The 23,757-nt window shown below is 44.9% G+C and overlaps 1 protein-coding gene across 2 annotated transcripts; it reads left to right on the top strand.

The window, feature by feature from the left end:
• The first annotated feature begins 6,298 nt into the window (after window positions 1-6,298).
• Window positions 6,299-23,116, top strand: MMEL1 (membrane metalloendopeptidase like 1). 2 transcript variants are annotated; one of them, XM_082069725.1, is made up of 23 exons: window positions 6,299-6,809; window positions 6,944-7,107; window positions 9,340-9,399; window positions 9,895-10,056; window positions 10,464-10,544; window positions 10,657-10,752; window positions 10,903-11,021; window positions 11,570-11,635; window positions 13,248-13,382; window positions 13,861-13,950; window positions 14,201-14,337; window positions 14,774-14,867; window positions 15,096-15,224; window positions 15,498-15,596; window positions 16,148-16,231; window positions 16,493-16,596; window positions 16,887-16,945; window positions 18,841-18,960; window positions 19,144-19,277; window positions 19,791-19,856; window positions 21,482-21,577; window positions 21,658-21,734; window positions 22,062-23,116. In XM_082069725.1, the coding sequence occupies exons 1-23, from the start codon at window positions 6,760-6,762 to the stop codon at window positions 22,159-22,161; spliced, it is 2,322 nt and encodes a 773-aa protein (XP_081925851.1). In that variant the 5' UTR covers window positions 6,299-6,759; the 3' UTR covers window positions 22,162-23,116. The 2 variants fall into 2 exon arrangements, with proteins under 2 accessions (XP_081925851.1, XP_081925850.1); XM_082069724.1 differs by lacking the exon at window positions 22,062-23,116 and having other exon boundaries at window positions 21,658-22,011.
• Window positions 23,117-23,757: the final 641 nt, after the last annotated feature.

The raw sequence follows: 23,757 nt of genomic DNA, 5'->3' as shown, positions 1-23,757 counted from the left end.
GGAGTCCTGGGGAGCAGACAAGATCTCATCTGACCCATCTATTCCAAGCACTGCCCAGCCCACCCACCTCGTGGCCAAACCCGCCCTGTACCTGCACATTCACATCCACTCGGTTACACTGCGCTTTGCCAAAAGACGGGATCATCCAAAACAAACAAAAAACCAACCCCAAACCCACTGCAGACTGCAGGGAAGGAGTCATCCTGAGTACCCAGCGTTTCTAACAGACCATCGCTGGCTTTGGTTATAACTCCGGCTAATTGCGGTCCTTCAGTCAGCGCTAGTGAGGCCACAAAGACCATTTAAGATGTTTTAATAGGATCAGTGCGCTCAAGTCGGGCTCTGGCCAGACTGCTGCTATGTTAAACAAGTTATCCCAGCAATCAGGCTCGTTCTCCCGGGGGAACAAGCATTGGCTGCTTTCCCTTCAGCCCAGTCTCCCCTGCCAGAAATAGTTATGCAGCAGAAATCTATCAGTATTTATCAGCAAACATCTCCCTCCCTCCAGGCTGATAAATCTTGTTCTTATCTGTTGTGCTACCCACGTCAGGGTCTGGGACCACTCAACTGAATCATCTACTCAGTTACATACATGCCATTTTCTAACAGGATATTGTTTCCACTTCTTCCAGATTGAAGAATCTGGATAGAAAAAAAAAATGCAGTGGTCATTTCTGTATGTTTCTTTAATGTTAAGCTGCAATTCATCAAGATAGTGGAGCTATTTCCAGCTGCTCTGAGACCCATCCCTCATTCTGTGCATGCAGCCGATGGGTCAGTTATTTAGAAAAGGAACTCTCTTGGAACACTTGCTCCTTGAAAGTCCCTTGTGCAATGTGCTTTAGGACATATTCTTATGGCATGCTGCTGGAAACGTTCGATAACCGTGAAGAATTCAGCACTGATGTAATCAAGAAGAGAACAGGGCCTGATAACCTATGTCAATAGTGGAACTGGATACCTGTTGGTTCGTAAGCCAGCCTGAAGCTACGTTCATCCCAAGGAGAGATTAAATATCTGTAGTTTATTCGGCTCTGAGCTATATACAAGCACTACCAAGTATTTCTCTGCTCCCCAAGAATTTTGTCCCTTTAAAGTATTCTGCAACCTCAGTACCACACCGGTCAGGCTGTAATAATTGCAGAAAGACCACCGTGTTGCACAGAGTCACCAGGTAATGAGAAATGAAAGGAAACTTTGAAATCATGATTGAGAATGTTCTACACAAACAATTACCTGCCGGTCTTGCCTCTGTGGAGTATTCAACACTCCTTACAGGAGTAGAAAAGGAAAATCAGATGTGAGAATATTTGCACCACAAATGCAATTACACGAGGAAAGTTTCCTGACCACCTGCTCTGCAGTCCAGCAGGCAAAGAGCAGCTTAGAACGGATGGCAAATTGTTTGGAATTAGATAATCAACTGTAAGCTTTTTCTCAGAGTTCAGATGGGGCTGAACTTCGAACTTTTGTGGTCTCAAAAGGTTTTATTTCCTATAAAGGTCATGTCACTCCTATTTATTTCTCCCATTTCAGTTAGTTATGTGCTCCCAGGTACTGAGAGAATCTAAACACAGGAGCCAAGTTCAGCAACCGATCAAAAGCATTTTCGAAGCTGACATATGGCCTGGGAAGTCATCTGCCCAACTCCCACTCTCATTCTCTGTGCATCCCAGATTTAGATCCTAATGGAAATTTGGCTCTGGCTCGCAGCCACGCAAACCCAGTAACTTTAATGAGTTTCTGTGCGCAGAAGTGAGGACATTCCACTTGACTTGCAGAGGCAGATGTTTCACTTTAATGACAGCTAATCTAAAAGCCATTTCTTTTACTATCATTTCCCTGCAGAAGATTAACCATGTTATCATTGTACTGCTTCTGCATCAAGCAATTTCCAATTTGCCAGGGCTCTAAGGAGTCGCCGTCACCATTAATTTAATGTGTTACATGAAATTATCGCTGGCATTACAGCCTTTGGAGTCTTGGCTGTTTCAGTCATTCTGCAGTAAACCGGTCTGTTGGAATCTGTTGGCTCAGCCGGCTGTTCCTCAATGACACCTTCAGGAAAGCGGCTCATTATTCAGAAGGCACAGCACTCCAAAGCTCTTTCTCCTGCTGTGGGTTCCAGAAACGACTTTTTCATGTACACCTTACTACAGATGTGTAACCTCCACATCTAAGACCCATGCACCTATTTAATTTTCAATTACTTTCATTTCCATAGCTTATTTTGGACATACGATGCATAGCCAAAACCTACTTGAGACCTCGACAAGCCCACTTGCTGTTCCTGAGAACCACTGAGTGCTTGTTCTGCGTGGGATGCAAAGCTGAGTTTAACCTGCCGGATTAGCTGCGACTTCAGTTGTCTTACCACCCAACCTTATCCGTTTTGTATTTGTGTGTTCCCTGCATGATTCCAAAAAGTCAAGAGTTACAGAGAATAAATCAGCATAAGGATCTCCCCACAGACTCTAAAGGAAATTAAGAACAGTTTCTGATAATAAGTTTGTGTGTCTCATTCCTGAACTGCATCACAGTAATGAGAAAATGTAGCCGCAAAGCCAGAGGGGGAGTGTAGGAGGGGAGCTGGAGCGCAGGAGGATGTTAATGATTCCATCCCGTTCGTATTTTGTTCTGCCCCTCGCTCGTACTTTCATCCCCAGGTCAGTCTGCAGATCTGGGGGTCCGTGCGGGCACAGGGGAGCCACGCGGCGACATCCAGACCAGTAGTGGGTGAAATGGAACACTGACAGTGATTAGTATTTTCCCACTTCAAATTACCATCTCATGGAGCATCTTGATTGCTGAGAAACCTCAGATGTCATATTAGAAGTCATTCAAACATTGGTAACGCTCTCTGAAAGTCACATTAAAATCTTGCAATATTAGACACACCTCAGTGCCGGTAACTGCGTAGGATTTGTTCTTTTAGTTCAGAGTTTTAACAATAGAACCATTTATACCTTGCCATTTTCTTTTTTGGTGGTTTGTTGGCTTGGTGGGCTTTTCTTTTGCAACCTTTCCAACAGTATTTTTGCAAAGCAGTTTCTTTTCTTCTCATGCATCATTTGTCCATTCTTGGGCAATAAAATGTACTTAGCGGAGAAAACAGGTAATTAGCCATCTACATAAATTGCCCCGTGTCTACATCATTGATGTGTTTGGATGTTTTAATTGATTGCTTTCTCAGCTGTTTCGGATGGCTTAAATGCCAGCTAATGCAATCCAATTAAGCCTCCTCATAAACCTGCCTGATGAACTGCGATATAATCGCACATCAGGTGGAGCTGTAGAAGGAAATGCCGCAGAACTGACAGCTGAGAATAAACTGTGTCATTCTGAAAGGCCCAAACCACTTCTCAACAGGGAAACTTCTAATTGACTGGAACTGCTGGTGCGTTTGGCATCCAAGACCTGACTCAACACAGCTTAAGCACACGCTTAGGGCAGCTCCTACCTACAAAACATTCCTCATAGAACAGCCCAGGTTGGAACTGTCATCTGTCACTTGTAAGATATAACCAGTCAATTTAATAGATATAACAGCAGGAATTGTTATGTGCTCCATAGCTGAAAATAATTTCAAGTAAAGTATCTTAAATTAATTTTGTTTGTAATTCATCTTCCCATACAGCAAAATAATTCAAAAATATACCCAAGTCACGTTCATATAATTTTAAAATGTTGTCATTAAAAATATAAAGACAATATTCGTTACTGTACTGAAATTAAGTGTATGGAAAATGAGACACTGCCTTCCAGAAGCCTTCCTGCCACAGATACTTGAAAAATGTCATGGGAAAGAAGTAAAGCATGTCATGTAAACTGAGAACTGCAGCAGGAGAGACTTTTCTAAATGCCAACAAGCTGGGGAATCATGTTGTCCACTGAAGGACGGCATTGCTTACGCTCGCTGCACAGCTCATTTCCAGTCTAGGTATAAAATCGGCTGATACAAATAGAGTGGGAAGGGTTAATTCTCCCTGATAAGCCTCTGAGCAGAACATTTGATCCCTTGGGCACTCTCAGCACCTGTGGGTGGGGGTGTGGGTGGGGCTGTGGGTGTGGGTGTGGGTGTGGGTGTGGGTGGGGGTGGGGGTGGGGGGCGGAGGGAGGGAGATGCAGGCTCAGGACGCTACCGGGGGCGCCTGTTACAGACATCAGTGCTGGTAATGACAATAAGCATGTGTTTCTGACCACCCGAAAATGTAACCATTCCAATCACATTCCAGAAACTACACCAGCCACCTGAGCTCTGCAGCTGAAAAGCATTCTCCACGAGACAGAGGTAAGCCAACCTCACATTTTCACCTGCTTTTCTATGCAAAATGCATGCATTTAGAAACATATTGCAGAAATCATCGCATACCTTTTATACCTCATACTGATAGTATCTGGGATTTTTTTCTGATTATGATGTTCAAGAGATCGTTATCTCGAAAGGGTGAGTGAAGAGTTTTGAAACACAACCTAAACTTCAAGCTTTTCCCAATTCTAATCTGGTTTGGATGTACATGTACTAGGAGTTATTTACACGGCACACATCTGGTAGCCAACCAGCTATAAGAGGATATTTGAGTACTGATTGTTTTAAAATTATTTTTCATGCTAGTGGACAGATAACAGGGTTACAGTAGCTCTCGAAGACAAACCCATTATTCTTGAGCACAATGAATTATCGTCTCTGCTCTGCATCCCTGCTGCAATAAATCAAAGGGCGGCATCCAGCCATTGTCCTGGAGTCATTCACTGTGCTGATTTACTGAGGGCTGGGCTGTTGCTGCTTTGTTCCGTTAATGTCACCCTGTAGCTTCAGGTTGTCATCTCTGTTTAGGGCAGATGTGTACACTAGACTCGTTTCTATCACCAGTTCTTAAATACTCCTTTTGCTCTTCAGAAAGCGACTGCTTAGACTGAGGAAACTGAGGTCAAAGTCATTTACTAACATTTGATGGTACTGGAATAATGCAGACTGGCTTAGTTACTAAACAGAACTAGTGTCGTTGATAGTAAATCTGACCATTTCAGACATGCATTATAAATCCTGGTTCAGGTGAGCTTTCCCAAAGGAGCCAGTCGTCCAGATTTGCCACTCAATCCCCTCCCCTCCAGGATGCAAGTGTAAAAATCTGTAATTTGAGGCTTTTTAAAAAGTGCAATCCTGCCATTGCAAACTCATTACAAATCCAAATTCTAGAAGCATAAGAACCTCCTTTAGTTATAAAGCAATCAAAACAGGAAAAAAATCTCTTCAAAGTAGCCCAGTACAAACAGCAATGTCCCCTTGTTAGCTGTGGAACTCCCTGCAAACTGAAACGAGGGATTGCTTGACTTATCATTAAATGTAAAGCCTTGTCCTTAAAGTAACCTTCCCTTCTGTAGCTGGTTTTCGCATATGGACACCCAGGATCTGCAACTCCCTCCTTTTCTTTCAGATCTTTGTGTTCTTATCCTCCTCCTCAGACGGTGGGATGAGAACAGCTGCCTTCACACTTGACAGAAGCCAAAGATAACATGACTGAAAGGAAAGGCAGGCTCTGCTGGGGGTGTTGAGGCAGAACACTGACTACAAGAGGAGGCTGGGACTCCTGGCAGAACAAAGTGGCATTCGTTGTTCCCTGCCCCATTCACAGAAACAGGTCTGTGTCCGCATTCTTGGAACACTCTGTGCATACGTTCTCAGTAAACAGAACTGCCGCAAGAAAGCCCTGCTCTGAACACACGGAGCGGGGAGCGCTGCTGGAGCACGCGGGTCGAGAGAGGTGCCAACCTGAAAATCTATAGAGTGTGAACTTTGGCACTAGCTCAATAAACCAGCCTGCAGGGGAGAGAAACAGCAAAAAAGAAAATACCCAAAACCTCCTTGCAAAGTCAGTTCTGGAAAAGAATAAAATGAAAACCCAAGGGAAATCACGCACCTATTCTGCCTTTGCTTTTATTGTCTTTCCAGTTGTTAGCAGATAGATTTCTAAGCAGTAGCATAAAAATCCTGTGCATAGCCTGCAATAATCTCTGAATGGGTGTGTTTTCCAACCAGACGCTGTTCCCATACACGGACCCATAAGCTGCCAGCACTCTCAGAGCCAGAGGGTCCCGATGGGTTTGCATTTCTCTGTCCTCACGCTCCTCTGCAAGCGCAGCAGCCAAATAACCTGGCGCCAGATTTCGGGAAAGCCGGCGAAACCCCTGGGAAGCGGCAGCGGCAGCTCGAGCGCCCGGCCCTGCCCGCTGCCGTGATGCAGCCCCTGCTCCTCCTCCCGCCGCTGCTCAGGAGCTTCGCCGGCAGCTGGGAACCGCGCAGCGCCGAGCTCCCAACTTTGAGCATGGCTCGGAGGAGACCGAGGGGCTGGAGCTCCCCAACTCCTGCAGACCTGGGAGCTGACACGTGTTCTAGGAGCATTTTGCTTTGCAAACCCTTCCTCTCTGCCGAGGACGGAGCAGACACAGCTCAAAGAGACTCGCACCTGGAAGGATCTCTTGTTGGATTCTGCTGCTGTTAACAGAGCTCTGCAAACCTACTCTCATGCACAGAAGAGGAGGGAAATTCTTCAAAACAGCAAGACGCTTCTGAAGCGGGAGTGGAAGAGGCAGCATCCCCCTCCTCCCCATTTGGGAGAAAGGAGCTGCCCAACCTGCTCAGGAGACTTTTCCATCTGCCCCAAAACCAGCTCCTGAAGTTCTGCCCCTGCACCTCCAAGAGCCGGGGGTGGCACCCCGAGCAGCCCCCGGGCACGGCCGCTCTGCTGGGCACGGGAGATGGAGAATGAGGTTGGCAAATCTGTGGACAATCAAATGGACAAATACATGTAATAATTTGGAAGTTTTCTTTATCTTTGCTTTCATTCCGCTTCCTTTTTCTCCCTGATTTGTCACGCTTTTATCCCTGTATTGATTTAGCTGTGCTGTTAATTCTTTTTTTACCTTCCCCTCCTCAATTTAGAGTTACGATAATGGGGAAATCAGAAAGTCAAATGGATATTGTGGAAAAATCAACAAAATCTGGGAAGAAATCCTGGAGCTTTGTGGCGATCACTCTGGCGGTGCTGCTGCTCCTCATGACCTGCGCGCTGGTCGCCCTGGTGATCCTGTATGCCAGCAGCAGAGGTAAGGAACCCATCAGTAATTCTCCTCCTCCCTCTGCAAACAACATCAAAGTCTTTTTGCAGAGCTAAATGAAAACAAAAATCCAGGGGGACAGCGAAGTCACCCCTGTGAGGGACTTGGCTGTCTCTGCCTTTTTCCAGCCTCATGCAAAGAGAGGGTTATGTTGGATTTGATTTCATTTTAAAATTATGTGATGTAAGATTCTATGTCTTTAATTAATTCCATGCATTTTATTGAATTCAGCATTGTTTTGACAAAGGTAAAAAAAACATTGCACTATTTTAGACAGGAAGATTTATTGCCAGGAGTTAGAAAGCAACAGCTGCTTAGCAGATCTAAAGGGGAGATCACTTATCACAATGTGAAGGCCACTGTGCTGCTGAGGAAAAGTAGACTCTTTTCCTAATGCTACATCAGGCAATTTGATCTCTAGGTGCGGCTGGGTGCTGTGACTTGGTGCAGGTGCCGTGCCAGGACCCGGCAGCGGGGCAGACACGGCTGAACTGCAGAGCACGCTTGCTCTCTAAACTAAGTTTTTCCACTAGCACACCAAACGCCAAGTCCTATTTAAAAAGCCCGTGAAGCAACCAACATGACTGCTAGCAGCACCTGCCTCCCCTTTGTCACCTCCATTCTCGCATGAAATTCTGTCTCGGCCATGCTTATAGATAAACTATAGGCAAGAAATCATAAGAAAGGAGGAATAAAAACCAACCCCTGTGTTATGGAGTCCATTTGAAGACACATCTGGTAGAGACAGTCCTCTTGGAGGTAGACAAGCTCAATTGGGCAATTACATTATTTGTTGCAAACAATTCACTGTGTAAGAGCAAAGGCTGCAGTGCAGCACCGCTGCGGAGAGGGCACAGACAGAGGAGGGGCTGGAAGGTAAAACTCACACCCAGCTGCCTGAGGACAACTGTGGCTCTAATTGTTCCAGTGTGTGCCATCCCCAGGGAGAAAAATATTTACAGCAATTAAAACTTAGGTAGGTGTTTTTAGCAAAGTCGTTTGAGAAAACAAAGTCCATAGACTTTGTTATGTTTCTAGTTATTTGGAGTTCAAGAGGTGCAGCAGACAGAGCCTCAAAGTGAGCAAAGACCCAACGAATGCATTGTGGAAACAAGCAGGGCGGTGTTGCTCATCTCTCATACGGAGTCAGGTTGGCTGGGTTCTTTGTCAGGAGTGGGACTGAGGCATAAAAGATAATTGATAGAAAAACAAAGGAGCCACTTTTAGAAGTAAACTGAGAGCCCCTCACCAGCCATTTCCAATTATCCGGTTTGGTGGCAGAGCTGCAGAGCCCCGAGTGTGCAAACGGAGGTTTGGCTTCCCTGCTTATACAGCTCAATTACATTTTCACAGTCACAAGGGCTTTTTTATTGTGGGCAGTTAGAATCTTGTTGAAAGCAGTTGGGTTCCGGAAACTGAAGTTCGACATTGTCGGGTTATATTAAAGAGAGAAGCTTTGATTTAAAAAAAAACAAACAAACAAAGCTTCATTTGGGTCCTACCTGTCACCGAGAAACAATGAGAGAAGCACAGCGCACTTGTAGCACAGTCCCCTCTTTCTCACCTTGCCTGTTGCTGTTTCTCCTTTATGGAAAATTTCCATATGCCTTTGAACTACTAGTTTCTTTTCCCCAAAAGGACTTTTTCATGGAAATACCCTGGTCTTTAGATTTTCTTAATTTTAGAAAATTATCAGAGCGTTTAGGACACTCCAAAATTTTGGCTTCACTTCCTCCAGTACAGAAAAGAGAAAAGCTGCCCCCCCGCATGTGCGGCTCCCACTGTGCCCCGCGCTCTGCTCTCCCCACGCTCAGCTGGGCGCTCTGTGCCTGCGATGGGGCCGCGGCCGCGCGGCTGGGATCTGCGGCCGCGCGGCTGGGATCCGCTCCCACGCGGCTCCCGGCTCAGCCCCGGCGCCGCATTCCCACTCACAGTGGGGGCTTTTTATGTTGCTTCCACTGATGAACTTCAAAGCCCTCTTTCCTCCCCTACTGTTTTATTTCTATCTGAATTACTGTAATCTTGTTTGCTCTCATGTAAAACACTTCACTGGGAGGGTTTTTTTTAGTAACTCTTTTCTGCAAGCATCCTAGTGTAAGGAGCGCAAACTAAAGTTTAAAAATGTGGCTGTCACTGGGGCTGAGCTGCTGTGAGCAACATTGGTAGTAATTTCTTTCCAAAACAACTAATTCCATGTGCTTTGTCACTCGGTCCCTGCAGGCGCTCGCTACGGCCCCGGCTCAGGCAGCACGTGTACCACACCTGGATGTGTCACTGCAGGTAAGGGTGGGTTTATAGAGCTGGTGTTTTACACTTTAGTTCTACCCAGCCTGAACAAACACTAGTTCAGGCTTTAAGACTGAAGAAGTTGAAAAGGAATTAAGTTTCCCCTCAGGCTAGATATGCATTACTGTTACTGTCAAAAGCAGCAAGTAAAGCCATCCTCAAACACAGCTCCACATGTAAACACTGAGCAGAAGCCCCGTTGTGTTCTTGCTCTGTCACCAGGAGCATCATTCACGAGGAAGTAGCACAGGGAAGTTGTGCCAGTGTGGCCAAGAGTGCTCCGGTCCGAGCCACAAGGATGTGGTTGACCAGCGTGGTCTGTGAAGTGTAATGAGAATTCCCTTAGACCCAACTCTCTCTGAGAGAGCACATTCTACACATGGGGCTACTCTATGTGCCTTCTTGCCAAGCAGCTTCTTGACAGCCTGGGGCAGCCCCAGAGGTTACTGAGCAGTCTGTGGAATTTAACTCTCCGATTTTGGTACCTAGCTGCTAGAATAATTCAGAATATGGACCCAACAGCTGACCCTTGCAAGGATTTCTACCAGTATGCCTGTGGGGGCTGGCTGAACCGGCACATCATCCCAGAAACCAGCTCCAGATACAGCATTTTTGACATCCTGAGAGACGAGCTGGAGATCATCCTAAAAGGTAGGAATGAGGCTGCTCTCTCCTTGGTTATGCACCACTGTTTAGTTCAGATGTTATTTACTGCGCTTTATACAGAGAAATAAACTGCCAGAGAAGACTTGATTGTGATTTTTTTCCTCTAGTCCTTTAATCTCTACATTTCTTACTACATCCATTTTGTGGGAACATCCTGTTCCCTCTCAAAATCAGCCAAAGGTGATTTGGTACCAGCTTCAAAAGGAGCAGGACAAGCTGCACCCAGGCCCTTCCTCCTGACACTTTTTCCATTAATAGCTCCTTTAGAGAGCACTCCAGTTTCACTGAGATTGAACAAGTATTTAGCGCCGCCCTGAATTCTCAGTGATTTCTATGAGAAGATCAAAGCTCTCCAGGGCAAAAAAACCTCACTGCACCATTTCCTTCCCCAGGTGTGCTGGAGACTTCAGACCAAGGGGACAGACAAGCGTTTCAGAAAGCTAAAATACTTTACAAGTCATGCATGAATGAGAGTGAGTCTCTGCTATGACAAATTCCATTTCATATTGAAACTGTTAGGCCTATTACCTGCTTTTCTTCATTCTTGCTATGAAAACAATATTGTATTTGTTTTTCTTCTCTCAGGTCTTATAGAGCAACGAGACTCTTTGCCTCTGCTCGAGGCCTTAACGACGGTTGGAGATTGGCCAGTGGCTTCTGCAGACTGGAATAAGACCAAAGGTAGTGCTGCGCCCAAAAGAGTTCAGTACTGCTAAGTCAGAATTATCTGCTGGTTCTGAATAATTTCAGCAATAAGCTTGCTAACTGTACAACTTAATCAGTCCTGATACATATTGATAAATAATGGATATTTTCCCTTTCATCTCCCAGAGCCAAATTGGAGCATGGAAGAAAAACTCTCCATAATGAACTCCAGATTTAACAAACGTGTCCTTATTGACATGTTTGTATGGAATGATGACCGCGATTCCAGTAGACACATCATTTATGTAAGAAAAATTTGCAAGGAATTATTGCCATAATCATAATAGATAGTTATTTATACTGCATACACATTAGCTTTCCGTAAGTTGGTGGGTATGCACGATACTGGCAAAACGTTTGCAACAGTTCTGTACCCCGAGTGGCAGATCTGGCTTAGAGTCACATGGGGAAACATCTGTTGGTAGCATAGTTTTTGTTTCAGTTAAAGGTTCAATTAACCTTTGCTGATTTGCAGCACTTACAAGTTGTAAATTCTTGTGACTTGCAAAATGATTATGAGGTTTACTATATAGCAGGAAACCATGTTTTTAATACATTAAATAATATTTCAGAGTTCATTTACATATGCTTCTGCATGAAGTCGAGCCCTCAAGTCAAGCAGCTTTTCTAAGTTGCTTCAAATTATTCTTAGATCTCAGGGGTTACAGAAAGATTTTGGTTAATAACCCGCACCAGGAACCCGCCCTGTCCTTATCTAGGAATCCAGAGACTAAAGTCAAGCCACCAGCTCCTGTTCATCACTAACTAAAGACATTTATCTGATTTCCTTCAGATTGACCAGCCAAGTTTGGGAATGCCATCCAGGGATTACTACTTTAACGGAGGCAACTATCAAAGAGTAAGTGTTCCTTGTAATTTATTTACTGTGTGCTACTAAAACAACTTTAGTACTTATCCCTGTTTTTCGGCAACCTCAAATATGTGAATCTTCACGTTGTGTTACAATCAGAATTAGACTGTGACATTCATTTATTCCTAATTGTGCCAAAGTTTTGTAAAGTTTACAAAAGGACTGAACAACTGTGTAAATATCAAGCCTCCCCAGAATTGCCCAGTTCATACAGATGAGAAGGTTATGGGAAAATAAAATAATTGTGTTTCCTAGCTTAACATTTTGATGGGTAGATTTGCTTATATCTTCTTCTAAGGCCTCATGTATAATATAGTCTAAAATGTAGTCCTGTGAGGTTTTTACGAGATTGTTCCCACACCTTCTGGTCAGATCTATAAACTGCCAACTCCTGTTAATCCGTCTCACGATACAAAACGATCTCCACGTAGCTGTGTTGGGAACACAGATGTCTGCTGGAACCAGGGCTCTGTTCTGTAAGTTTCACCTATATAGCAGTAGTAGCAGTAAAAAAGAGGGATATTTATACATCACTGCATGGAAGTCAGACTTAGACTGACTAGTTGGAGGTAGAAATCAGGTGCAGTACATAGATGATCCTAAATGAGCGAAAGAAAACCAGTAGTGCTTGATACAGTTTTAATTTGAAGCTATAAAGAAGAAGGGCTAAGGCTGCGTCTTTAATGTTATTGAATAAGATGGAGACACAACCTCTTTTTATTTGCTATTTAACAGCTCACTGCCCACAGACAATGAACCAAACTGATGACCCAAACTCCCCCTGTGCTTAGTCCAGCATCTTTTGGCAAAACTCCTACTGAGGCCTGTGGGAGTCTGGCCTGATTAAAGCCTCAGCATTCAGACTAAAAACAAAAATCATCATCGTGTGAGTGCCCAGACTCAATGTCACAACAGTTACTGTATTTATCTAGTTTCCAAGGTCTATGGAGGAAGAAAAGTATGCAAGAATAGGTGGTATTAAGCTTTCCTGCATCAGAGATCGGTACTCCCTCAGCAGCCAGATATCTTTTCAAGGTCCATTCTGAGGCATAAATCACAGCCGTACCCTGTTATTAGAGACAAAGCAAAGGTATCACTGGGAACCATCGAGACAGAGCTTTCCTTTCAGACAGTAAGAACAGAGTTTAGAAGATTGATGGTATTACTTTCAGCGAGGTTAAACCGTCCACGTTTACCCTGGTATTCTGGCTGGTAGGGATCACTGTTCCCATAGTGTAACTCAAAGCACGGAGCTTTCTCTTTGCTCCAGTCGTAATTGAAACTCAGAACGCCAAAGAGTTGCATTGCACAGGGAAGTGTTGCGTTCACTGTGTATCTTGAGACTGGTAGCTGCACTGTACAGTATTCCAGGATGAGCTGAGATCCTACGTATTGCAGTAGTATCTATTATAGCTAAAAGAATAGACAAGAAAAATGGCGCAGGGAGGGTTGCATTGGAGACACAGGCTGTGAGCCCTGGGGCAGACTTTTCTACAGCACACTGTGAAGCTGAAATAGCAAAAAGAAGGGTTTGGAAAAGGAGAAATGACAGCAACCCTTTTCTTCACAACGCTACACACGTGCTCTGCTTCGTGTGCAGGTGAGGGAAGCTTACCTGCAGTTCATGATCAGCATTGCCAAAATGATCCGGGAAGACAAGAATATGTCCAAAGATGATTCCTTTGTCCAAGAGGAAATGGCAAAGGTTATGGAGCTTGAAACAGAGATTGCAAACGTGAGTACAGAAATCAAGAGCTTCTCCGGAGGTTGGGGGGACCAATGAGAGTCTCTGGCTCTTTGGGGCGGCAGCAGCAGCAAAGGCCTAGAAGAAAGCAGGGGGAGCACAACTTGTGCCACGAGCAGCCCAGAAATCAGAGCCTTGGTCTACAGTTATGTCTAGTCTATACACGGCTTCCGTGTCTGCTCTAGACCTAGCCATATTTATTTTTTGGAAGTTTCCTAAAGCAGGATAATCTAGCTCCTGGTAAAAGTACACTGTGGCAGCACCAGGGCCAGCTGCCTTGCATCCATAGGGGTCCACAGCACCCCAAAAATCTCTAACAGCTTAGTCTTCCATTGTGAAGAGGGTAGAGGGAACCTCTTGGCTCAACATATTACTGAAACATTATTGAATGGGGGGAGGCTGAGTTCCTGTGCTGAACTTTAGAAAATGTATCAGTCGATTCTAGTAATGACCTTGTGAATGTCTTCAGGCAACTACCCCAGCAGAAGAAAGACATGATGTGACCTTGTTGTACAACAAAATGACCTTAAAAGAGCTGCAGGAAAAGTTTGCGTTGAATGTAAGTGTTTAAAGAGCAGTCAAATACTTTCAGCCTTCTTTTATTACCATGCCAATTGAAAATGGCTTTGTGAATTTATCAGTGATGCAACAGAGAGGTATCAAATCATTCCCATTCTTCAGAGTCTCTTAAAAAGCATTTTTCTACCGTACAACACAACTGCATTCAGTCCTGTAGACTGTAGAAAGTCCAGATAGTTGCTAAAGCACTTAAACACCTGGCACTGGTGTGTGTGTTTCTGTCTGCCTAGGAATTCAACTGGACCTTCTTCATCCAAAGCGTCATGTCTTCAGTAAGCGTCCAGGTTGAGCCAGAAGAAGAGGTGGTTGTGTATGGCATGCCCTACCTGCAAGAGCTGAAAGCAATTCTCTCCAAGTACTCAGCAAGGTAAAGAAACTGGAGCATAACAAGACAAAAGCCAAGGAAGTGTTGTGAAAATATAAATTATTGGGCCCACTTGCTAGTTCTGTTAGAGCTTCTCTGGGAAAAATGGCACCACTTCACTGTAAAATATGGGTAATGTCTTCTAAAGTTCTGTGCTCCTAAAGTGCTGTGTTACTTGGTGTCTCACCTGCTCACATGCTTAGCAAAGGTTAAATGGGAAGAAAACAAAGTTAATCTCTGAACAGAATGGTAGGACAGGCCTTGGCGTGGATGCCCCTACAGTTGGACACTGTTAGATAAGAACAGTCACCTGCGGATGCTCTGAAACTGAGCACAGGCAGCATCATTTGCTTTCTCATCTCCTCTCCAAATTAAAACACTGTCTGCACTAGTGTTGTTATTCCCCAGGGATTAAACTCAGCTTCACTTTCCCACACAGCACCATCCAGAACTACCTCATTTGGCGCCTGGTGATTGATCGAGTCAGCAGCTTGAGCCGGCGCTTCAAGGATGCTCGGGCCAGCTACAGGAAGGTATTTCCTCTCTTCCTAGAGACTGTAGAGCACTGGAACGGTCCCACAGTCACCACACCAAGCCCTTGTCAGTACAGTGACATTATTATGTCATGTAATCCCCAAACAAATCTAAGAGAAGAGCAACCACAGCAATGGAAACCTTTGTCTCAGGTTCAGCTTCTCTTCAGGCAATGATTTAGAAGCGCCGCATGGGCAGAGTTAACGCGGTGGTGTTTTGGGTGGCAGGCGCTCTATGGGACCACGCTGGAGGAAGCGCGCTGGAGGGAGTGCGTGAGCTACGTCAACAACAACATGGAGAACGCGGTGGGAGCCATGTACGTCAGGGAGGCATTTGCTGGTGAGAGCAAGAGGATGGTATGTAGTTTACCCTTCGTACTGTTGTACACGCACAATGTCTGCAGCGCCCGGTCCCCTCCCTCCGCTCTCCCAGCCTGTTGTGTCTCTTCAAGATATTATATCAATCAGCCAAGAGTCAGAACTCATTTGTCATGCTCTGTTAAATGCTGGGTACCATGTTTTAGAGCACAGAACTTCGGGACGTTGTCTTGCAGCAGGAGGCTTTCACCCTTAGCTGTGCCTGAGAACAATAGCATGTCAATTATTCATTTCTTACTGCCTGTCTTTCAGGTCCGAGATTTAATAGATAAGATTCGTGAAGCGTTCATCGAGACTTTAGATGAGTTACAGTGGATGGATGAGGCATCCAAAGAGAAGGCTCGTGAGAAGGTCAGAGATGACAAGGAGCTTCAACATTCTGTCATGAATAGAAAATATGTGGAATTTTGTAGCATCACTATTCCCAGTTCCCTTACAAATGAGAGGAAAAAACTTGGATGTTCACCATCCTATTGCAATTTTCTTTTAATCCTTTGTTAGCTCACATGCATTTTTATTTCATTTAATGACTCTTGTGAACAGTGTTACAAATGAGGAGAGAAGATGGCACCCGATGCATCAGCTAGAATGACAACCGAATCCAATGCCATCCTGTTCAGACCTTGCATTGACTTCAGGACCATCAGCACCGTTTCAATAGCAAGAAAAAAAATAGAAGGCACTAAATGAGGGTGAATCCCGGTCCCTGTTGGACGGTGCTGCAGGGTCTGCAGGGGATGAGGAAACTGTATGTTCCACGTTAAAAAAAGGCTCACTAACAACAGGGTGCAATTGAACATCCAGTTTCTCGCAAACAGGCGGACAATAAGAATGTGAACTATTATATGTATTGAAACTTAAAATCCACAATTAAGAGGAAACATTAAACTCTTCTCTTCTAGGCAATGGCGATTAAAGAACAAATTGGCTATCCAGATTATATTTTGGAAGACCAGAATGAAAAACTCGATCAGGAATATGCCAGTGTGAGTATGCTGTGCATACCTCAATAAGTACCGCCCTAGAAAAGCCTACACGTATTTTCATGCCAGTTGGAATATTTACACCTGTGCAACTGTAATTTCCAAGTGACTGGATAGCAAACAAGCTTGTCTCAAACATTTTATAAAGAAATGCATGCAAAGAGCTAACTATTGATACCTCGCAATCCAGACATTCTTTAGACGATATATTCAGTGGCACAAGAAATTCCTCTTTCTGCACAACTTTGATATCTGTTTCTTTAGTTAAATTTCAGTGAACACAGTTACTTTGAAAACATTCTGGAAAACCTGAGAGCTGGAGCCCAAAAGAGCCTGAAAAAGCTTCGAGAGAGAGTTGACCAAGACGTGTAAGTTCCCCGAGTAAATCCAGTTCTCATAGAATCATTCTGACCCTTCATCAAGCTGCTTCACATTCAGGTATTACATTGAAGCTGCTCAACACAAAACTGGTGAGACACCAGTTATTTCCTAGTATTGGTATTCTTTTAAAGCTATGTTCAATGGCACCCTTCCTCCCTACCTCAGCCCTTTCCCTATATGCAGCCTGCATTTTATTTTGACAAGAATAAATCAATTAAAATAACACCTTAAAAAAATTAAAACCATTACTAACTTTATGCGTGACATTTACTTTTAGATGGATAATTGGAGCTGCAGTGGTCAACGCGTTCTATTCCCCCAATCGGAACCAGATAGGTAGGTTTACAATTTTCAACCGCGGTGTGGAACTAATTAACAATTTTTTGCACACAAGGGTGCCAACCTGCCCAGCAGCAAACCTGCCTTATGGAAATGCTGGGCTGTTCTTTTCAAGCAGTTGCTTTGTTGATGAATATTGAGCTTCCCCCATCCGGCGCTTGGCTGGCCGGGTTTCTATACTGGAGCAGCCGTATGTTTGTAGGACAGTAAGTGCTGCTATACGAGTGCCAGCTTCAGCGGCCAGAGGACGCTCAGTGTGTTCTGGGCTGTTTGTGCTCATGTTCCACATCCCCATAAACACCCGGGCAGCTCTCCCGTCTGCTCTCTGTGCAGATGGTACTGGAATTGTTTTGATAAGAGACAGATCAGACTAAAGAAACCTGCTTCTGCTTACGGAACATCAGCTCTGGGTCCTGCAGAGGAGCCAGGCTGACCTTTTGTGCTCTTAGCAAAGACCTTTAGGCTTGAGCCACTGGGAGCTGCCTGGCTGCCCACCCTCTGTGATCTCTGAGCTGCTGCAGGTGGCCAGAGGTCCAGGCTGATGCTGCAGAGTCTTTACTGAATTCTAAGCACCCCAAAGAGGAGAGGAACCACGTCCTCTCTACCAAGTCACGCTTCATCAAATTCACAGACTACCAAGACAACCTACTATCCAAGTACTGCCAAATACCGTAAAAGGAAAATTCCGTGCCTTTGTTAGGCCAGACAGCAACTGTATCCTGCTCACAGGGCAAAGGCCAGAAACGGATCTGGTTTCTGTTTGTGTAGCTTCTACTTACCTGGTATCCCAGGTCAAAGCTGTGAGAGCTCCTCCATGGGGCTAGGGCTTGGCAGTGGGCTCAGGCTCCCTTTTATCCTGGGTGGGTTGATGCCCATTGCAATCAGCTGTGAGCCAGCTCGCCACGCAGGGAACTTGGGTCTTAAAGAAGACTGGTTCTGCAACTGTGCTCTTGTAAGTAACATGGAATTAGTAATAACTGGTTTAAGCAACTTGAGGATGAATATGCAAGCCAAAAATCCACGCGTAGCTACTCACAGTAGTGTAGATGTCAGTTAAATCCTCTTTTCTTCTTGGCTTTAGTTTGAGGAAAATAATTTTCCATGCTACTTTCAGTTTCCTGCTACTGTTTTACTGCAGTCTGTCATATATTTCTCCCCAAAATTGTGCACATGAAACCTTCCATATAGTCATAAAGGTTTTTCCTCTCTAAATGAAATACTTGCTATGTAATTTCAACTTCTCTCTTGTTGAGAAGTATCTTATTAGAATGAATTGCTTGCAGTCTTAATTGCTCTAGAAGTGTATATGTTTTTCACCTTGTGTGCATGCGATGAAGAGTAAATCCCATGGATTCTATAGAAGGTTTTTGCTGGTTGACTGAAGCTCAGACCTTGTGCTGCCCCAGACTGAGTCCACGTGCACTTGCTGGTCTGTAGGAATTAGTACAGTGCATGTTTTACACACCGAGTATCGGTTGTAATCACCATATGGTTGCTAACCCTTCTTTAGCACAAATAAAGCAATAAAATATCCATTAGTTCCCCTATAAAATGGCTCTAAAACACAAACTGTACTTATCTCCCAAAGACAGTTAATAGACATTTTGCTCTTGACTTACAGCAGCACACACTGGACCCCGTTAGGCTAAAGTTGAAATGTAAACGATGCTTGGTTCTCAAACAAGGAGATATTGTAGTTGCAGATGTGCTAAATTAAACCTGTATTATCTTGTCATTTTCCTTTTATCGAGAGAACCAATTTCACATGAGGAGGCACGATGTTGTTTCTAACGATTTTATACTTTATGTTCCTGATCCATAACCCGAGCAAACAATCTGTCTGCAAAGTGTGCAAAGCCAGAGCTGCCCCACGGCTTCTCCTCTCGTTGCAGTTTTTCCCGCTGGGATCCTGCAGCCGCCGTTCTTCAGCAAACACCAACCGCAAGCCCTGAACTTCGGCGGGATCGGGATGGTTATTGGGCATGAAATTACTCATGGCTTTGATGACAATGGTGAGGAGATAACGCAGAAAATGTTATTCTTTCAGCTGCACTCACGGCACTGTAATAAACTGAAGTTACATGCGGCTGTGCCTGAAGTATCCGTGCACACGTTGGAAAGAAACGGGCTGCACTGGAAGGGCGGCTGCTCCAACAGCCACTCACATTTTCCTTTTTTCTTGGATTTTCGTGCAGGTAGGAATTTTGATAAAGATGGAAATATGTTTGACTGGTGGAGCAATTTCTCAGCGATGCATTTCAAGGAGCAGTCTCGTTGCATGGTTTATCAGTACGGGAACTACACGTGGGAGTTGGCCGGGGGACAAAACGTAAGTAACACCCATTTCCACACCACTGTCCTTTTGCTACAGGAAAATACTGAATGTAAATGGAGAGTCTCCACAGATGATAAACATAAACCCCCATATACTACGGGATAATTGTTCTGGAAGTAAGATACGAGGGTTGTTTCTTGTAAATGCGGGATCCTGGTGCACAGCAGCGCTGTCGCGGGCCCTGGGTGCGCAGGGAGCTGGGCCACGGGCGCTGTGGTGCCACAGGGGTTTGGTGCAAGGGGAGGGAAATCTGTGTGCTGCTGGGTTTGGCAGTCCGGCCAGCCTGTGTCCTGCCAGCAGCCCGGAATTCATTCATATTACATTCCTATAGATTCTCTCTATTCTAATCTACAGCTTTTACCCTATTCTTGTTTTAATTTTCATTCTCTCCGGCTTCCTTGCGGCCCAGCCCTCGCTGTCCATGTGTGACGTGTGGCTGCGCAGCAGCGTGTGCTTCTTTGGCCTCTGATGTTACTGACCAGAGAGGAAATTATGATTCTTTTACAGGTCAGTGGAATAAGCACATTGGGAGAAAATATTGCAGACAATGGAGGAGTCCGACAGGCTTATAAGGTAACTTTCAAATTTACTGTGAGTTAACTTTACCCCTGGGATTGAGCAATGGGGTTACCTATTCTGTCATAAAAGATGTATAATTGACATGTTATTACCATATTCAAAACTTGAAGGCTCAATTATACACGTAGAAGCTCCTTTCCCCATAGATGCAGTCCCAGGTAGGGCTGCTGTACCACAGCGCTTCCACGTGCTCGTGTCTGGGGGAACAAATGCAGTGTTCTCCTGCTGAAAATAGCAGCTACGACTCGGAGCAGCTTGGCCCATGGCAACAGCGCACTCATTTCTTGGCAACACAGTTTGGGGATGTTATGAAGCAGAGCAACTGTTTTTTCCAAGTTTCTTTCTCTCACGCTTTTCATCTTCAGTCTCCGAAGTGACACGTCAGGTAGGACGCGAAAAGAATAGGCGGAAATACCATAATCCCTTTCCCAAGAGGGATGCAGATCCTATCTACCAAAATACCTGTCTCTAGACACTCAACTCCTTTTGTAGCTTGCTTTATGTTTTCTAAGCTTTAGGAAAATAACACAAAGAAGTCCCTTGTACCTTGCTGCTCTTGTTTCTTGTGGAGCTAGGGAGCGGAATAACAATGCAAGGCTTGCTGACCTCAGCACTGCTTCCTCCCCATTTAAACAGTTGCTGCAAGCACAGTCATTTTCAATACGAGAGAAATGCAGCTGGTCTGTCAGAGCACGACCTCCACGCTGTGGTTATAAACCAGCCTGTTACAAACACCTTCTGCTCTACCGGGGAACTCAGCCCCAGACTCGGGGAATCCGGTATCTTTAATCCTTCCGGTGTACAAGCTGCCGTTGGGAACAAGAACACAGCTTTTAGCAGCACAAAAGGCTCTTTCTGTGCGGGGCTCAGGTGTGAGCTGGAATGTTCTTTTCTACAAATAATCCTACCAGGCGTCATGGTGAAACTTCTGTCTCTGGTGTTTTGAATACGGCAACAGCGAAGGGTGTTCATAGAAGAACATCCTGAGTTCTCAGAAATCGAAACTGACAATTCTGACTTTGAGGGATACCATTAAAATTAATTCCTTTGTTAAAGTGATCATGTACTTGGTTCTGAACGCTGTCCCAGGTGTGCAGGGGATGTGTTGTGTGAAACTGCCTGCACACAGAGGCCTCTGATGTTCCGTGGTGCCGATGGTGTTTCACCCCAGCTCTGCCTTTTCTGGTCTGTGTGCTTTGGGACTCTCTCGGCAGCTGCGAGGAGAAGGCAGCAGAACGTTTGAAATGAAGCAGCATGAGGACACATTAACTTGTCTCCATTATGTCAATATACCTAAAAAAAGAAAATTGGCCAATTAATGTGTAACAATAACAGGTAATGGATTTAACATTGAGCAAGGTTATTATCTGCTATTTTATGAGCAGTTACCTGAAGAAACAAAAATCATCACCATAGAACTGTGGACTTAACACTTTTATTTCCCAGTTGCTCTGCTTCATAACATTCCCAAAGTCAGTGGAAGCTACAAGCATACAGAAGGGAAGACAAGTTGGGTTCATATACATTGTGACTAAAGTCTCTTACCCCAAAATAACATTCAAAACACCTGGACAGGCCGTCCCGCTGCTTCTCGGAATTGAATCTCTGATCTTTTCTAGGCCTACTTGAAGTGGCTGGAACGGGAAGGGAAGGAGCCAAAGCTGCCCGGACTGAACCTGTCCCACAAACAGCTTTTCTTCCTCAACTTCGCCCAGGTGAGAACACCTGGATGCAGCACTACATGCTGCATGAGAGTAGAAGTTATGTAGTGCTAACGGTTAACCCTCCTTTCTAGGTTTGGTGTGGTTCCTACAGACCAGAATACGCCAGCCAGTCCATCAAGACCGATGTTCACAGCCCGCTGAAATACAGGTGGGTTTCACAACGGGGTTTACTAGTTGGTAACTTACTTGTAACTTCAACCCATTGCACCAACGCAGCACAAAGGACAGAGCGGCTCATTGCGAAGATAAATCTTGAGTAACCTTCAGAATTTCTGCCATAGCTTGTAGGACAGCGCTGAAGGGAACTTTCCTTTACCTGGCCCGGTGCATTTGCCGGTCTATGAGAATGGACCTGAACCCACGTGCTCTGTGCTCTGTTTGTTTCAGCATTTCGTTAGTCATGTTAGCTCTATTTTTCTTGCATAAACTGTCCCATATTTGGAGACTGTAATTGACTCTAAATCTCTTTGTTTAGGGTGATGGGATCTCTGCAGAACTTTGAGGCGTTCTCGGAGGCGTTCCACTGTAAGAAAGGCACAGCCATGCACCCCGCCGAGACGTGCAGAGTGTGGTAACCAAAAAGAACACCGGCGAGAATGACAGATGCTCTGGTGACACAACAAGCAGCTCTTGCCAACGATGTGCCGGATGTTCCCCATTCAGTCACAGCCACGGCGAACGGTGCAGCTGCTGCGGTGAGAACGGAGGAGGCTCCAGCGCTCCGGCTCGTACCGCGGCACAGGGCAGCGCCCGGGACCTCAGGGACCAGGGACGTGCTGGGGGACACAGAACACAACTGACCGGTTCAAACGCTCCAGAACAGAACTGACTGTTTCAGATGCTCCAGAAAACAACTGACTGTTTAACACAACTGACCATTTCAAACGCTCCAGAACAGAACTGACTGTTTAACAGAACCGACGGTTTCAAACGACATCCTGACTGTTATGAAGATACCACATCAGGGTTACAAAGACTAATTAAATAAAAAACAAAACCAACAAACACCTATATATCTATTTTTCAGAAAGAAACAATAATTTTAATGTGTCTGCGACTCAGCAAACCTGTTTGGGATGTTTCACTGCACTGTTTGCCGGTTCCTGATGCAGTTTCCAGTGCGTTCTCCCAAATCGGGTCGGGGCTGCTCTGAGCTCTCGCACCTTTTCCGCTGCTTTGCTGTGAGATGCTGGTTGTCTTGCTGTGGCACAAGTGAGCTTGTGTAACGTCCCGTGAAGCTGCGCTCCTGCTGCCGCCACTTCCTCCAAAGAACAAGCGTAACGTCGCCTTCAAGCGAGGCATTGCTAGATAGAAAGATCACGTTTTTAGTAGTACAGATTCTGCTGTTATGCTTAAAATACTGGAGTCCCTCCCTCCAGAGATATATTTAAAATTATGCTTATTCTTGTAGAAAGTGTATAAAATACTTTTTGCCAAATAGCAAACATGTATCCATGGAAACAAGCTGTCTTTCAATCCTGTGCCTTTTCATTTTGCCATAGGCTATTTTTCAGTATTTACACTTGAAAATGTAACAACTATTAATTTTTAATTAAAAAAAACCAAACAACAACATATGGTAGCCAATTCAGCAAGCATTTTACTATAGAGTTTTGGGTGGCTTTCCTCAGTAAGCATTCTATTATAATGATAATATTTTAAACTGCCAACACTCAATAGTGAATTTCAAGTACTCTTGTAGCAAATGCTGTTCTTTCTAGCACAGAAACCACAGGAAACAAGACGGTAACTACAAGTGCTTTGCCCGCAAAGTGCCCAATCGTCCCTTGGTCGTGGGACAGGTCAGAGTCACGCACAAGAACAAGAGCGGGAGATGAGAGAGGAAGAGTCACCCGAGGATGTGCCCAGTAACACGGTGATGTTACCTGTTTCCGCTGGACTGTGACAGCGACAAGTAGACTACAAATATTACAGTAATATTTACTTAGCATGTACACCACAGGCATGAGGAGTGGTCGTAGGGACAGTCAGACTGGCACATAATCCTTCTCTGAAAGTACAAGTTCTTGTCCTTTGTTGCCATATTCAGTGAACAGTTTTGGCCCCGAGCGTTGCATTATTTGTATTTTGAGCCCGAGCAGAGGGGCTGCGGACCTGCCGCCAGCAGATTGCCAGCCGGGCGCTGCCTGCAGGACAACGGGGAGGTGACA

Source organism: Streptopelia decaocto, assembly GCF_964273445.1.
Source record: "Streptopelia decaocto genome assembly, chromosome: 20".
Lineage (NCBI taxonomy): Eukaryota > Metazoa > Chordata > Aves > Columbiformes > Columbidae > Streptopelia > Streptopelia decaocto.
This window is presented reverse-complemented; position numbering and strand designations above follow the sequence as displayed.

What these genes read in the sequence shown, in the direction of transcription:
- MMEL1 (XM_082069724.1), top strand. Translation starts at nt 6,760, where the DNA reads ATGGAGAATGAGGTTGGCAAATCTGTGGACAATCAAATGGACAAATAC. An exon ending in CCAGTAGACACATCATTTAT is followed by an intron (nt 11,022 to 11,569) that starts GTAAGAAAAATT and finishes GATTTCCTTCAG; the next exon opens with ATTGACCAGCCAAGTTTGGG. An exon ending in CCCCAATCGGAACCAGATAG is followed by an intron (nt 16,946 to 18,840) that starts GTAGGTTTACAA and finishes CTCTCGTTGCAG; the next exon opens with TTTTTCCCGCTGGGATCCTG.